The 16,007-nt window shown below is 40.1% G+C and overlaps 1 protein-coding gene across 1 annotated transcript in view; it reads left to right on the forward strand.

Annotated features, from left to right (window-relative positions):
- The window catches only part of grik5 (glutamate receptor, ionotropic, kainate 5), a 135,764-nt gene that overhangs the window by 69,023 nt on the left and 50,734 nt on the right, over positions 1 to 16,007 (forward strand). The window contains exon 4 of the mRNA XM_015054891.1: positions 12,024 to 12,185. Coding sequence (XP_014910377.1) covers positions 12,074 to 12,185 — 112 coding nt within the window. The 5' untranslated portion in view covers positions 12,024 to 12,073. The remainder of the gene's footprint in view (positions 1 to 12,023; positions 12,186 to 16,007) is intronic.

Genomic DNA, 16,007 nt, shown 5'->3' on the forward strand with positions numbered 1-16,007 from the left:
TCTCTGACTCTACAGGTGTGCTGAAGTCAGCTGAGTGCCTGCAGGTTGCTGTGGTGCAAAGGTTAAATAAAAAGATTGCATCCAAACATCTTACTGTGTGCGTACCACTCAGCGGAATGAACCATGCTGATAATTTCAATCAGAGTGTATTTTGTTTGCTTGATTACGCTGCACTCGATGTTGAACAGTTGTCTCCCCTGTCTGCAGAGGCAGGGGGTCTGTCTAAAATTAAAATAATCATAACTGAATTTCAAACTGATTTTCAAGTGCTTTGGTTTCTCTAGAATACTAGATGTGTATTAGTCATACTAAAACTTAAAAAAAGTGATAGTTTTGTTCTTGTTCCTTTATTTGATTCGTCTAGTTTTTTTTTTTATGAATTATGCCTCTGAAGTTTTTAGTGAAACCTTCTAAATGGCGGCAATATTCAGCTTTCACAAGAACAAATTCATACTCTGCTCATGTCTATTAGAACTAGTTCATTTTAATACTTTACCTCTTAAGAAATCTTACATTCACAACTCTCAGCTGAACTAAATCACATTTGTGTATCAAACTTTTATGAAGGAAACCTTCTGAAATGACTTAAAATGCACCATAGTTTTTTTTTTTTTTACATCCACATTGGCATCATCGTTCTGCTTTGGCGTACAGAACTTTGCTGTTGAGCTCTGCCAGTTTTTAACATCTGTTTGCTTCTCTTTTTATGTTGTTTTCACATGCAGCTTTTGGACACACCTGGATTCCCACAAAAGCTGCAGTGTACAGAAACCTATTTTGTTTCTGGGGTCTAATTGCAAAAACAGAAGGAAATAGTTGGACGGAAAAGTGGCATATTAGAATGGAGATCCTATTTCTCAAAAATAATTACGTACTCCTTAAATAATATTTTGTGGCTTAATAGGTAATTCGAGGACAATCTACTCTGTTTATTTTCCTATATTCATCGGTAAGTTTATCAAAGAAAGACGGTTCAAATAAAGCTATAAAAATCAGTTGCTTTATTTGTGCTTAATGGCATCTGGATGGGACTACACGCACACATGGTGCAAACAGATCCTCGAATGGATCATTTCAGCTTTAATGATTAAGGCACAGGCCTTCTGTTTTTACTGCTAGGCTAGAAGTGAAGGAGGGGAAACATTCATTTTATCCACAGCAAGAGGAAATAAAATAAACTTTTGTATTGGCATTTTCTACAAGAAATTGTTTGAACTGTGTCCTGAGTTTGGACTTTACAGCATAAATTTACTCTGAAATATAACGCCGTTTAATGTCACCACAGTAAATTTAAGATGTCCTTAAATGTTAGCAGCTTTAGGAAAGTGTTTGAAGACAGGCAAGCAATTATCTCAATAAAGTAATTTTTTTTTTTTCTCAAACTAAAATAGATGCTTAAAAGTAAATTGAGGAAACTTTAAGTTTGGCTTTATTCATTAGGATATTATCCTTGAACATGAATAAAGCTCAATGATTAAAAATTAAATCTGCATATTTTAATCTTCAGTGCCTAATTACCTCATTAATATCAGAACCAAGTTTGCCATTCATTTAGTACTTAAAAAGAAAGGGATGTATCTGGAGTAGCGTTCATGTGAAACACTGATTCTTACTGACAACCCTCCATTCCTGCTCAGACATTGCTCTCTTTCCAGTGCCGTGTGTAATAATGTCACTGCTGCATTTCCAAGGCTTTGTACAGAACGCAAATTTTCAATCTCCAATCAAGCCGCGAGGCGAACGAGTTCAAGGATGGCCTGCTAATTGTGATTAAACTGCTGCGCTGACGTCAGCCGCAGCTGCAACAAGTGCATCGACGGCCACAGACGATAAACAGCTCTCCTTTTTTAAACAGTTCCCGGGGAAAGGAATAAACCGAGAGCCATGCTCCACCTCCACTCCGCTCACACACACACACACATATGCAGACTCACTGCCTGAACAGCGGGTGGTACATATGCATGCAGCAAGGCTGAAATGCAAACTCGCTGCTGGCATGTTCAAACAAATCACACGCAGCCGTGCACCGGGATGCGGAGACTTTGAGAAAACAAAACGGCCTGCTTGCATACCAGCACGCACGCACGCACGCACGCACGCACACACACACACACACACACACACACACACAAACACAATGTTCTTTGCTGCTTCTTGGAGAGCTCATGCAGATTGTTGGAGCTGGTGTGTACGTTTGAGCCTGACGTACTCAGATGTGACAGTGTCGCAGGAGAACGGTGGTTCCCCGAGCAGCCTGTGTCACAGACTGAGGGCCTCTTTGTCAAGGAGAATACTGGGCAGAATTTATCCATGTTCAATGAACAGAGGGGGCGGACGGCGAGGTGGCGGTGGGGGGGCCTGTGGCGGAGAAAGTGGGCTGTCGAGATTGAAGAGAGCGCTGAGAGCGAAGATCCTGAGAGGGAAGAGAGAGGTCAGCGAAGAGACAGGGCTATACAGTGTTCCTGAAGTAAAGTCAGAATGGATAGAGGCTGAAGAAGAGGAGACAAAGCGGAGAGGGAGGAAGGAGGTGAGAGTGAGACTTCAAAGTGTCTGCAGCCCTGCTGAGCGAGGACAAGTCAGAGGAACTGAGAAAACATACAGAGAGCTTCTTGATTAGTCTGAAGGGAAGACTAATCATCAAGAAATTGTTCAGGAAACAAAGTGATGAAAAAAAAAAAAAATAAAACAGAAACTTGATGCCATTTTCAGCCACCAAGGTGACATCTTTCCATTTGTCTTTATAGTATTTTCCCTCGGAGGAAAATTATATTTGAGTAGCTCAAGCAAGCAAATATTGCTGTTTTGGGCTTGTTTGCTTAATTATGAATCTAAGAATGTTAATTAATCATTTGCAGAAAGCAAAGCTGTCATAATATTAGATTTGCTCTTCACAGTTATTCCTATTCATTCTCATTTGCACTGTCCCCCTTTTTTTTTTTGCCAAATTAATCACAAGGAAAATATAAATTGAGGGATTAGTATTTGAGGTTCTCCACTGATCTGGCATTACATTATGACCACCTGCCTGGTAGCGTCACAGTCTCCTTTTTGCCCAAGTTTCGCTGGAGGCTTGAAGTCCAGTGGGAATCCATGGCTAATGGAGAATAAAATCATAGTGATTGCTCTGGCTCTGCATGAGCTTGTTAGGAGAAAGAAAAATAATAATTTTGAAATAAATGTCTCAAATCTTAAAATGATGCTTTTAGTCGTCACTAAGCAGAGTTTTTAACATTTCTTTAGATATTGCTGAAGTTCTTGAGCAATATCATTAGACACATTAGAAGCTATTAACATTATTGGCTATAATATTATCCGAAATAAGAAATGTTATAAAGATTTATTTATTTATTTGTTAAACTGTGTCTTTTTCTTTTATCTGGGTTTTTATTTTCTCTATATAAAAAGCAAATATCGAAACAGGTTTGTTTAATTGTTTGTATTAAATATGATCTCCCTTCTCCCTTCATGATAGTCGCATTTTATTCAGTGTTTTCTTTATTTGAAGGATATCTGGAGGATCCAGACAATTTTCTGGCACTTTTGTTTTATTTAAACATTTTATATTTTATTTATTTATTGTCCTTTTCTTTGCATTGGGATAATTTTAAACTGTTGTGTTTATCTGAAGTGAAAACATTGTCTCTAATTAAAATCCAAGAGAATGAAGACTGTGTGAAGCCTGCATTATCTTTATTAAACATGGTGGTGGCAGCATCATGCTGGTGGGATGCTTTTCTTCAGCTGGACAGGAATGCTGGTCAGAGTTGATGGGAAGTTGGTGATACTGGAAATGATTTCTCTAAAAGCTTCGAGCTGATTTACACTCAGAGAGCGAGACTTTGTTCAAACTGGGGAAAGTAATATGTTTATTCATAGTGATGATTTCAACTAATGTACGTTAGTTTTAGACCCAACAAATATAAACGGGTCTAAAAATTAAAACTTTGACTTAATATTTAAAATGTCTTCAAAGTAGTCTGCAAAGATGTGAGAATATATAAACCAAAACTCAGCGACTGCTTCATTTGACGCAACATTGTGATATAACTTCATTTTTTTCCCATTTCTAAAGCTGTGGAAACTGGGAATAATGGCAAAAATATGCGTAAATATGTAAATGAGAACATGCATTTTAAGTCGTTAGGCCGTCCGGTTCGACCGTTTGTACCCTGACACCAAGACATGTCTGCGATGGCATCAGAGTTAAAGTTCAGCTTTGTTGCCACGTGATAAATGTCAGTTATGCAGCGAGAATTGAAATTATCCAAACAGTTTTACAGAGAGAGGACACACCTGCTTGCAAAATGTTGTAGAAGCAGATAAAGAAAACTGTTTAATTTGGATAAGAAAGATGACGGTAAATAAAATAACACAAAAACCAAATAATGTGTTGTTAAAGCCAGATATCATAAATTGTATGCACACATGGTGATCTTGCCAGACGCTTAGCTAGAAAGGCATAAGTCAGACTTTTCTTTGTGGGACCCATTCTTGACTAAAACAAGTCTACATTTAAAAGACTCAGAAACTTCTGAGATCAATTCTGGAGATCAATAAGATGTTCAATATTAAACCAAATGTCTTTCAATTTTGACCTAGATGTATATTAACCAAAAATATTTTCAGAGATGTATTGAGAAAAAATGTTGACAGATTTTCGCATCTCATCTCATAAAGTCCTCAGTTCATATGTTGGAAAAAGTCTGAATATTTTAGAAAGGCACTTTATGAAGCCTAAATGAAATAGACCTGTCTCAAACATTTTCTGGTAAGGTGAGAAATGTCAAGAGTGGAAATTAAAAATTTGAGTACCTGCTTACAGGTTCCAATATTTCTCAAAAATGCAAGGCTTCACCATAAAGTCTTGACTTTCTAAGATGGATGCATCAAACTGAACAGCTGAAGAATAAAACAGAACATGCAGATTAGGTGGAAAATACAGAAAGCAATAGGGTTGGAGCAGGAAAGTAAGTCAGACGATGAGAAAAGGGAATAAAGGAACCCAAATGACTGCAGACTCAAAATGCTGAGTCAAAATGAACAAAAATATGTGCGGCTCTTTTGATATTAGAAGCAGACACAAAGCAGCAAAAGCTTAATCCTCTCAAGTAGCCAAATGTCGGGAGTCAAAGGAGGGGGAGAGTTGAATTTTTCCACTGCATGAGCACAAACATACTTACACACTCGGGCCGACCTCCCAGCTCATCAATACTGTCTGGGGAAGGCTAACAAATGCTCCAAAATGACTTAACCAGACTCATTCAGGGACGGCGGCCCCTTTTCTGCTGCAGTGTCGCCCTGTACTCAGCAGGGCCGGTTAATTGTGAGAATGAGCAAAATAACGCTTGTGTTCCCCCGATGGTCGCTCCATACAGTCTCCTGAAACCCAAAGCCACTGAAGCTGTTCCACTTACAAATTCAATTATAGAAATGATTCATCCTTCCATTATGATGACTGTTAGATTTCTTTGTTTCATACAATAAGGCAGGAGGGGCGGAAAACAAAAAGATATTTTTTTTTTCCTTATATAGCCTGAAGCTTCTTTTCTCCATCTGAGTTTTATTTTCTGCTCCTCCCCGGCTCATCCCACTTCCTCTGCCTCCGTCTCTCTTCATCCTCTCTCCGTCTGCCCTGGGGGTCAGTGGGGAGATCGCATTCCTTCCTTTTCCTGCCTCCAATGTAACCCTCCCAACATCATGAACCAGCCTCCCACCCCTTCCTCCCCACATGCTCCCCTTTAGGTAATTAAGATTTCAGATTTTACGGCTTTCTTTTTCATAATAGACACAACAGACACTGGGAGCAAGCTGCCAATTCTCGAGTGCGCACACACACGCTCGCGCACACACACACACACACACACACACACACACGGGCAAATCAGTAAACACACAAATATGCTTCAAGATGAATGCACACACCAAACAGCTGAATCTACAGCGCGTGAATGTCCCTTTTCATACACTCTGTCCTCACTGTTCTGTTCTGCACACACACGTGCAAGCACCCACCCACACACACACACACACGCACACATGCACACCCACAGAATATTTATGCGTTAAGCTTCTCTGTGTGTCTCGGTGGTGCCAGTGCACAGGGTGACATGCAGCAGGGTGCAGAATGAAAGAAAACGAGGGAGGCTAGGAACCAGTTTTTTCTTCTTCTGTGCAGCTCAGACAAGTCTGGTCGGGCCTCTTGCTGCTCCAGCTCCCCGCAGACTGACACCCGACAGCGACAGGGACTCAGCCATGTACCGCCGCCACAACAGCGCTTGTATGCCAGCCAGATACACAGTCCTAGCAAATTGAACACGGCAATAGTGTCTCACCATTTGTGCTCGACTTCGTTTCGACTCTATCTGGCTCTCTCAATTCCCCCACCTCATTCTGGGACTTTTCAGCTCCTTATTTTCTTTCGCTCATCTGCAGTGATGGAAGAAGTGCTCAGAATTGCCTAGAATTTCATGGCCAGATTTGTCAAAGGGGGTACCCATAGGAACCTGGTAAAACTTTCCTAAGACAATAATCAATTCTAAGACTAGCTTTGCTTTGGATTTTCTTTTTTTTTTTCTTTTTTGCATGTGGACATGTTTTATGTAGCTTTTCCAGTTCTGTTAAATAATTAAAACCGGTGAACCTGACTCTCCGGCCCCTGCCGCGACCGCTCGGCCTCAGATTGATGAGGAAAAAAGCTTCATCCTGGTTAATCCACACCAAATTGCTAATAAAAGCAGGAACACCCAGTGACCTCAGAAAATTGTGATAATAACTGTAATAACAACAGTAATATGCTGGTGGCGGTAACAACGCTAGCCATCTGTCTAATGCTGTGGTAGCCTCCCTCTCTTCACTTCGACAGCAGCGTACTTTTCAACTTTTGAGAGTGTTGCAGAACATTTAAGTCCTTGGCGTTGCATGGATTTACGTTGTTAAACAGAACGCTGAGGGGCTAAATTTATGGAGATGTTGAAAGCAGGGTTTGGCTATAAACAATATCTCAAGCTTTTAATGTCTAAAGCAGCACCGTTCAATCCATCATCTTTAAATGGTAAGATCACAGCACAACTATTTATTTACTATGGAAAGGAGACGGCTCAGAAGTAATCTGTTGACAGGATAACTACAAGTCGCACACACGACGAAGAAGATTCCCTCTTCACAGGAGGTCAACGTTAAATGTTTTTGCACACATTTTAGAGAACTGTATATCACAAAAACATCCACCTGGAAGCACAGTGGTGATGGCTGCATAGTTCAGGATGATTTTCTTTAGAAGAGACATGAAAGTTTGTTGGGGCTAAATACTAGATAATGCTTGAAGAAAACGTGTTGGAAACTCCAAAAGACGTCAGACTCTGTGAAAGCATCCAAAACACAGAGGCAGAGTTACGACGCAGCAGTGTTGATCAAATCATATTTATGTGTTGGAACAACCCAGTCAAAGTCTGGACCCAAATCCAAGTCTGTGCTGGGCTTGGGTTTGTTGCTGTTCTCTCTCTGTCTAATGACTGGGCTTGAGCTATTTACAAAGAAAATAGGGGAAAAAATTATCCTGATATTCAAAGCTGGTAGAGACAAATCCCAAAAGACATTGCTTTTTTTTTTTTTTAAAGCAAAAGTTGGTTTGGAAAGTATTGGCCCAGGGAGGTTGAATAAAAATGCAGATATTTATTTGTGGTTCTAGGCAAATGTGTACTTTCTCAAGTTAATGTCAGAGTAAAATTCCCCATGAACATCGAGGCATAAGACCTCTCTGCAGAAAAATGTTCAGATGTTACTGCTTCCACAGGCTTGCCTTCTTCCTACGATGCACTGCGCTCCCATTTTTTTTCTTTCCCAGGTAAACACGAGTGCAGCCTTCCACATGATGTAAAACAAAACATGACTCATACGATCAGATCACCTCCTTCTGTTGTTCCCTGATGCAAAGGGGTTTGTTTTTGCTCTTAAACCTTCAGTTCTTGAGCTTCCTAGATTTCAATCATGTTTCTTTCTTTTATTCGCAGAAGGAAGTAAATCGATTTGAGCTTCAAAGAGCAGTGATGAGGTAGAATCTGACTTCCGGTTGCTTGCAATGCAAATAACGTTCGGAATGACGCAGACAGGAACTGACTGCTGTTTTTAATTAGTTGAAACTAACACGGGGAAATATAGAAAATAAATTAAAAAGATGTGTGATTTTTGCAGCTGAATTAAATGTGCAATTTCTTTTGAATTGTGGCGAAAATGCTGTTTATTGACATGTAATTAAAAGCACCGAACTGAAGTGAAAGTGCTTTAAATTTCCCCCTCTCTCAGTCCCTGGGTAAATGTACTTTTTCACCACTGCTGTCTCTTTGTGGCTCTGCGTCTCTTTCTGCAGACACTTTCCAATCTCTTCTCTCTATATTCAATTTTGTTCTTTTATTCCCTCATCGGCGCAACCCCATTCCCTCTGCTTCGTCTTTTTTTCCCACCTACCGACTTCTTTCACAGCTTTCCATCTCCTTCCACCTTCCACCCGTTGTCTTTCTCTCCTGGGAGTAAAGATACTCTAATCCTCTCTGTCTAATGCTGTCAATAGCTCTCAATAACAATGAAATAGCACCGATTCCATCCCGTCGCTGATGAAGCCATAGCCTTAGTTTGGATCTTATTCGTCATCATGGCAATCTGCCTCCTGGTAATAGCCAATCAGATGGCTCCTGCGAAACGCAGTGCTCCCATGATAGGCTCCCCATTGTTTTGATTGACTGCACCTGAGGGCCCACCACTTCAGCTGGGGCTCGATCAATAACCCATCACAAACACACACACATACACACACACAGTGGGCAGGCACAGGCTCATGCATGCCCTGCAATAAACACCCAGGTACGAGCACAACAAAGACACGCACACACACACTTTGTTGGGGAGCAAATTGAGAAAGAAACCACTGGTATGGGAAGCAAACAGAATACTTCAGCAAGAGTCATCAAAGTGACAGCAGTTATCTTGTGGCGCGGTCCGAATAAGCAGCCGCTGCATAACCATAATAAACAAACATGCAAATGAGATGACAGCTTTGCGTATGTGGCGACAAGATTTTCATTTGCCTTTATTGGCGGCTTTACAGTAACACGTTGGAGTTAAACGAGAAAGATGTATGGATTACAATAAAAGCGCAAATGACTCCCACTGTGCGCCTGCTATCCTATGTTGTGTCACAGATACAGATGGCTCCACATAAGCCCTGCCTCGGTTCGCTCTGAGCCCTGGAAGCCGTAATGAGAGAATGGCCATCTGCACTGGATGGTGTGTTCATTAGTATCACAAACGTGCTGAAGCGCACATTTTGGTCACCGTTTGAGAGACCCGTCAGAGGTGCAGAAGATGGAGTCGAACGATAGATTTTTGTGGAGTTTAAACATCACCGTTCAGCAAGAGTTGGAGATAATGTGAATCTTTAAAAGTGAAAGAAGCAGCTACTATTGAAGGTGAGATATTTTGCCTTGAAAATAGCTACAGATTTTTTTGGGCTAAGACACGTGTCAAACTGAAGGCCCACGGGCCAAATCTGGCCCACCGTAGCCATTTATGTGGCCCACTAAACTCAACATGAATAAAACTTTAAACTTTTGTGTGTTTAAATATTTTGTCAGTCAAATCAAATTAACACCGTTTTACGTTGATGTAATTTGGGACTGTTCCCATAAAAAACAATATACTGAAAGAAAGCTGTTTATTAGTAAGTAGTTGCCACAACCGGCTTTTTAATGGCATCCATGATCTTCATGTGGCCTGAAATGAAAATGACTTTGACACATCTGGGCTTTGATGTTCATGTCCAGAAACTGAAAACAGCTCAGACTCTGTCACGTTCCACAAATACTGTAAGTGAGCATCACTGTTCAAAGTTTGCACCAGATTCTCAGTTAAATTTAGACCTGAAATTTGACTAGGCCACATATTATGCTTTTAATTAATTACTAGGTCTTTTTATTATTATTTAGACCAGAAGTTTTAGTTTTGGTCATATCTGAACAGAGCACACTGATATATTTCCACCATCCTCTAAAATAATTGTGACATACAAAAGTTTAGAAAGTTGAAAATGAGATAAACAAAGTGAAAGTAGCTAAAACAATTAGAGGTTTAGATGTAATTACAACTTCAAGTGTTTTGGAATCATTTGTAAGAATTACTTAAGAAGGGACATTGTTGCCATATCTTCTTTGTACATTCATTTAAAGTTGGGTTATTATGCAAATTTGACTTTTTTTGAGGTTCATATTATGTTATTGTGGAACTCCCTCTTCAAGGACATTATCAGTGTTGCTTTTACTCATTCCTGGATGTCTACAAAATCCTTAAAGTTTCCATGGCAGTCATTAGGAGGTACCTTAACGCTTGCTATTTCCGCAAAACTGCACCTAGGAATTTCAGTCCCCAGCCAGCCGAGTTCCCCGACCCACAGCGCATCCCTTTCCTGCACTCCCTCCACTCAGCTCCTCCAGACTAGCGGCAGCAGCAATTAGCAAACACCTGGTGGAACTGCGAGTCCGCTGAGCTTATCATACAAAAGTCACTCCTTAGAATGATTGTAAACTACATCAATGGACAACACGGAGAAGCATTGTTGTGTTTGATGTACTGAAGGCTGTGCTGGAAAGTGTAGGAGGTTCTTGGAGAGACAGAGTTTCAAGATGTCTGATACGGCTATACTGCAATGTCAAATTTTCTGTCAAGTTTTTCATCTGTACAGCATTTCCATAACATCTGAAGGTAAAATAGCTACTTGACTGCCATAAAATGGCACTATGCGCCTATTAAATACTTACAGCTGCCTTTCAAGCTAACACAGTATGGATAGAGAGAGTGCCTTTGAACAGCTCATTTCAAGTCTTGCCATAGATTCTCAAATGGATTTAGGTCTGGACTTCTATGAGGACTTTCAGCATCATGTTGTACTCATAATACAAAACATCTTTCATCTTGGTTACACAGTTACATTTTCATCTCATTTTACCAGTGCACCATCTTAATATTGTGTCCCCTTTTGGGTAGACAAACAAAGATTAGATAGATGGCAGATGAAGGATTTTCTAGTGAAGGTGGCCATCAAGCTCAAGGATGGACGGTGGAGGGATGTTAGATCCATAACGTCAGCATGAAGCCACATTTTCTGTGCGTTTGATTTATCTGAGAGTGAAGGTACATCCTCTCATCAGGGTCAGCAGCTGACTGCTGTTTACAACAACACGGATCAAGTGGAGGTCCTGAACGCAGCGTTTCAAGAGTCTGTCAGCACCGTGTAAAGCTCAGAAACACCCCTCCCTCAATTTCCTCTGTCTTCGTCTGTCTCTTCCTCTCTCCAACTCTTCAACACAACCTTGTCATGTTGTCAGTCAGAGCAAGGATTTGTCATTCCTGGAGACTGTTGCTTAGCACCACTGGAGATCCTCTGAACTCCCTTTGTGCTCTTCTGTGCGTGTTTGTGTGTCGTTTTGAAGTTGGCGGCTCGAGGTTAGGGTATAGCAGCCATGTTAGTGGATACGGATGAGTGTTGTGTACTGTACAGCCAGCCAGCTCAGAGCTCTTGTATTTACACTTATTATTCTGATTCTAGTACTCGCTTATCGTGTATGTCGATCTGTTTTCATGCCTGTTTGTGTTGCGTATACACAAATGTGTGTGAATACGCAGAACGTGTGTGTGTGCGTGCGTTGTGATGTTTTGTTTGAAAAGCCTCCGGAGATCCTCTGGTAGGCTGAATCCTGTCACATCTAAACAGCCGACTTTCCACAGGAGACGTGAATACAGTTGTGTTCTGTATTTTGTTATTAGACAAGCTGTATGCACGGGAACCAGGCTGCTGGTGCGATATGACAAGAAACATCTTCATAACTGACTTTGAAAGTGCATTGTATGGGTTGTGAAAGCGCAGGTGCTCCCACTACCTCGGAATATGACAGTGCAAAGTGGCGATAAGGTGTATGATGACAATTTAAAGGAAGAGTGGGACTTTGTGTCGACTAACACGCTCTCCAATCCCACAGGTGTTGGTGCAGGCAGCCAGCAGACCGTTCTCCATGAGGAGCAGTAGAAGATGCCGGCTCTGCCAGCACTGCTGCTGTCAATACGCTTCCTCTCCTTCCTGCTAGTCACGATGCCACCACTCTCCCTCAGTCAGGCCCCTCTGCTCTCCTCTGTCCGCATGGGTGAGTAGACGCTACACAGGTCGAAAGGCTTCTGAACAAACTTTACATCTGTTTGTTTCATTCATTCACAAATCAGTTGTTTCACCTTGGAGAGGGTGAGGATCTTAAACAAACGGGTCGATATTCCTTAGTGGAAATACCACGATTTCACGGTAAAAACAAAACTAATCAGGATCAAATAGCCTTCATATAAAGAAAAGAAACAAAAGCTTTTAGTTTTTTTCTGCTGCTGCTGCTGCTGTTGAAACAGCAAAACACTGGTTATTACAGCTAAAATGTTTGCTTTATAATTCATATTTTATGATTTTAAACTTAACATGAAGTCTGGAAAATTTATAGAATAACCATTAGCTAAATATCTGAATTAGTTTTTCTTGTAAGCTGGGAAATAAATAGCAACATCCTTTCAGACAGCTGCATGGCAGTGCACAGAAAAGGTTGGGGAAGGAAACTCTAACTTTAACTCTGTTTTACTTTTAAAACAGTTGCATTTAAAACCAATACCATATATTCATATGTACAACCTGGCCTTTGCCCAGATTGAACAAATCAACTGCAAGGTGATATAAATGTAAAAGTTGGTTCTGTTATAATAGACCACAGGTACGTAGTTTAGCTGGTCAAATCCTCTGAAAATCAGCTCTTTGACCTGAGTTCAACTGCAGACAAATCATTTATGCAAAAAGATTATTCTCACCACAAATGGACCAAGCGTTTCCTGATGATCAACATGTCAGATTTGACTCTGGAATCACTCTGCTCAGTGATCGGCCCATTGAAATCTGTAAAAATGTTACCCACTCTTTGAAGGTTTTAGCTGAAAAAACAATTTCCTTTAATGAGGAAGGTCACACTCAGGGAATAAGACTCTGTTAACTATTTTACATATTAGTGGGGTTTTAAACAGAAGCCCAAAAGAAGCTATTTAAAAAAGGAACAGCATTTATCAAGTGTTCATGTCATCTTTGTGTTTAATCTGCTACTTTTAAACAAAGGAAAAGGTTTCCACAAATAACAAGAAGCTATGAAGCAATTTTGCTTGATTTTGTTCTTTTACAGTTTAATTTTGTGTCATGAATCCAGAAATGTTTCCTGGCCTCAGAAATCTCAGTTAAGCTTGAACTCTACAGAAAATCTTGATGCTTACAGTTAGTAGTCTGACAGCACCAATTGAGCTAATTGTACATTAGCATCTGCTAATATTAAATCCTCAAGGCAGCTGAAAATGTCAGTGGTGTTAACAGTGTCTTTGTTTAGCAGTAATATTGAAGCCTGTTTTTCTGCAGAGCGGTGTAACCCCGACTGCTCTCTCACACATCATGAGACCTCATCTCTATTCTAAATAATTATTGACTGATTTGGAAAATGAGGCTCCTTTAAGTTCATTTAGAGTTGCAATAATTGATTTAACGATCCAGCACCAGACTGAAGCTGTCTTTTCAGACGATAAGCTTGAGACAGTAGTAGTAAATATCTTTTATTTTGCTTTTTGAAATTCAATGATCCAGAAAGAATCGGCTCTGTAACTTGGAGTTGATTGTAATAAAATTATCTTATTTAAAAAAGAAAAAAGGCCATCCAAAATCAGTGCTTAACAAAATCAGACATTAGTCAAACTAATCTCTGACTGGTACAAATCTAGTTATCAAAGCTGCAAATGTCTCCAATCTAAGCTCCACTTTCCATTCATCTGACAGCAGCTAAATGTGCTCATTTCATGTTTAAACGAGTCTTATGGTGTAAGATTTTGCAGTAGAAACCCGACAAGGTCAGACTCATAACTTTGGTCTGAACACTGCACTAATTTGAACTGCAGCTCACACATTAATGGACAGTCATGCACAGTGGAAGTAGGCTAATTTGGCTCATGAACAGCTGCTTGGAGCAATCTGAAAGATTACATCATTAAATAGATAAATAGCAGTTCTGTGTTAATGTTCTGGCTTCATAATTCTCCTATAACAATTAGCACCTAAATGTTTTCCACTGTGTCTGAGCAAATCAAGCAAGAGAAACTGTTTCACAATGTCGGAAATGGTTTGTGTCTGATTATTCAGCAGAATTTACACTACTGCTGTTCATTTTGTCTGAAAATTGCAGCATATTTATCAGGCTGATGCAATTTTCTTTGGAAATGTGAAGTGCTTTTATTATAGAAGTGATTCTCAAAAAAGGCTTTCAGAGTTTTGAAATGCGTTGGGTACCCTCATCTGCAGCTGCGTTGACAGGGAGGACAGCGCCTTTAGCTAAAGCAAACTAGCACTGAAAACAACTCGTTTCATTGTTCAGGTAAAATAAAAAAAAAACATGGCAATTAGTCTGCTGTGTTGCATGCCTGAAGTGTGTGAAACTAATGAGCAAGACTGAGAAAACCAAGGGATTCTTCATGAACAATGATCAAACCACTGGGTGAGCAAAACACAGAAGGAATAAAAGAGAATCACGAAAATCTGGCAATGACTAAACAAACCTAAGGAGTGTTGTACGCCGACATGCTGCTGCGGTGTGTGCTGTAATCTCTGAACAGAGGAGCCAAAATGAAAATCATGACATTATGCACAGACAACCCACACACCATGCTGCTGGTGTGAAGCTGGCTTTACTGTCTAATCCTGTGTGAATGGCAAATATTGCTCACAGGTTTTTGCCTTTTTCCCCCCCGTCCCCGGGGCCTGAATGAATGATGCCCATGCGTAAAAAGGAAGTGACCGGTGTTCGAAGGACTTAATGGAGATCAATGGAGCCGTAAGAGTTACACACCTCATGTAGGACAACGGCTGCAGAGACCAGCAACAAGGAAGTAAAGGAAGCAGAGAATAGTCTGCTTTGATGTTACAATCTAGTTTAACTTCCCTGCAAAAACAGAAAAACATGCAACACATCATAACATGTTATCAAAAGCACAAAGGTAAGGATCTCAATACTAATAATCAGTTTGTAAAACATAAGCACATGTGGCAAACTTCAACCTTTCATGAATAAAAATTTCAAAAGTATATGTTTGTATTCTATTCCCCTCTGTTAATATTTTATAGACCCGCCAACTGCAGCCAGGAATCATTTTCAGAAGGTTTCGCACACATTCTTGCCCATAAATCTTTGCAAAACAACTGAAGCTCAGTCAGACTAGATGGAAAACATGTTTAAACATACAATTTCAAGTCTTGCCACATGTGCTCATTTCGATTTGGGTCTGGACTTTGACTAGGTCATTCTAAAACATGATTATGCTTTGAACAGCTGTCAGTTGTTCAAAGTTTTTGAACAGCTGACAGGAGTTCTTCCAGGATAGGTTAGTAATTTCCTTGATCTGTTCTTCTATTCAAAATTCTTTTGTTTTTAATCAAAATGCTTTGTCACCTTTTTGTTACTCCCTTCTCCATCTCCCTGTCAACGCTTAGCTGAAAAATAAAACCTTCCCCGCAGCATGATGCTGTCCTCTCATTTCTCACCACATGCAGAAGAAGAGGTCCATTACTAATTTTCTGGAACAAATAGCATTTTGAATGCAGGCCAATCATCTAATCATAGGACATTTATCTCCACTACACGGCTTGTGGCAAAATACAAACAGACGTTCTCATGTTTTTCTGAAATCATGCAGTTTACTTCTGATTTCAAATGATGTGATCGTGAAAACAGTTGGCTGCACTAGATTTTAGGGTATCAGAGTAAAGAAGGCTGAATGCAAATATATACCACGTTTTTTTTTTAGAGCTTTATTTGTTCAAACTCAACATTTATCTCTGCTTTGTTTCAGTCTATGTTACGGAAGCGCATTGCTATCACGCAGGAAAAAATTTTTTTCGAGCGCTATCACGT

The sequence above is a fragment of the Poecilia latipinna genome, unplaced genomic scaffold (assembly GCF_001443285.1).
Source record: "Poecilia latipinna isolate Pla-1442-1.1 unplaced genomic scaffold, P_latipinna-1.0 Scaffold1284, whole genome shotgun sequence".
NCBI classification, from domain to species: Eukaryota; Metazoa; Chordata; class Actinopteri; order Cyprinodontiformes; family Poeciliidae; genus Poecilia; species Poecilia latipinna.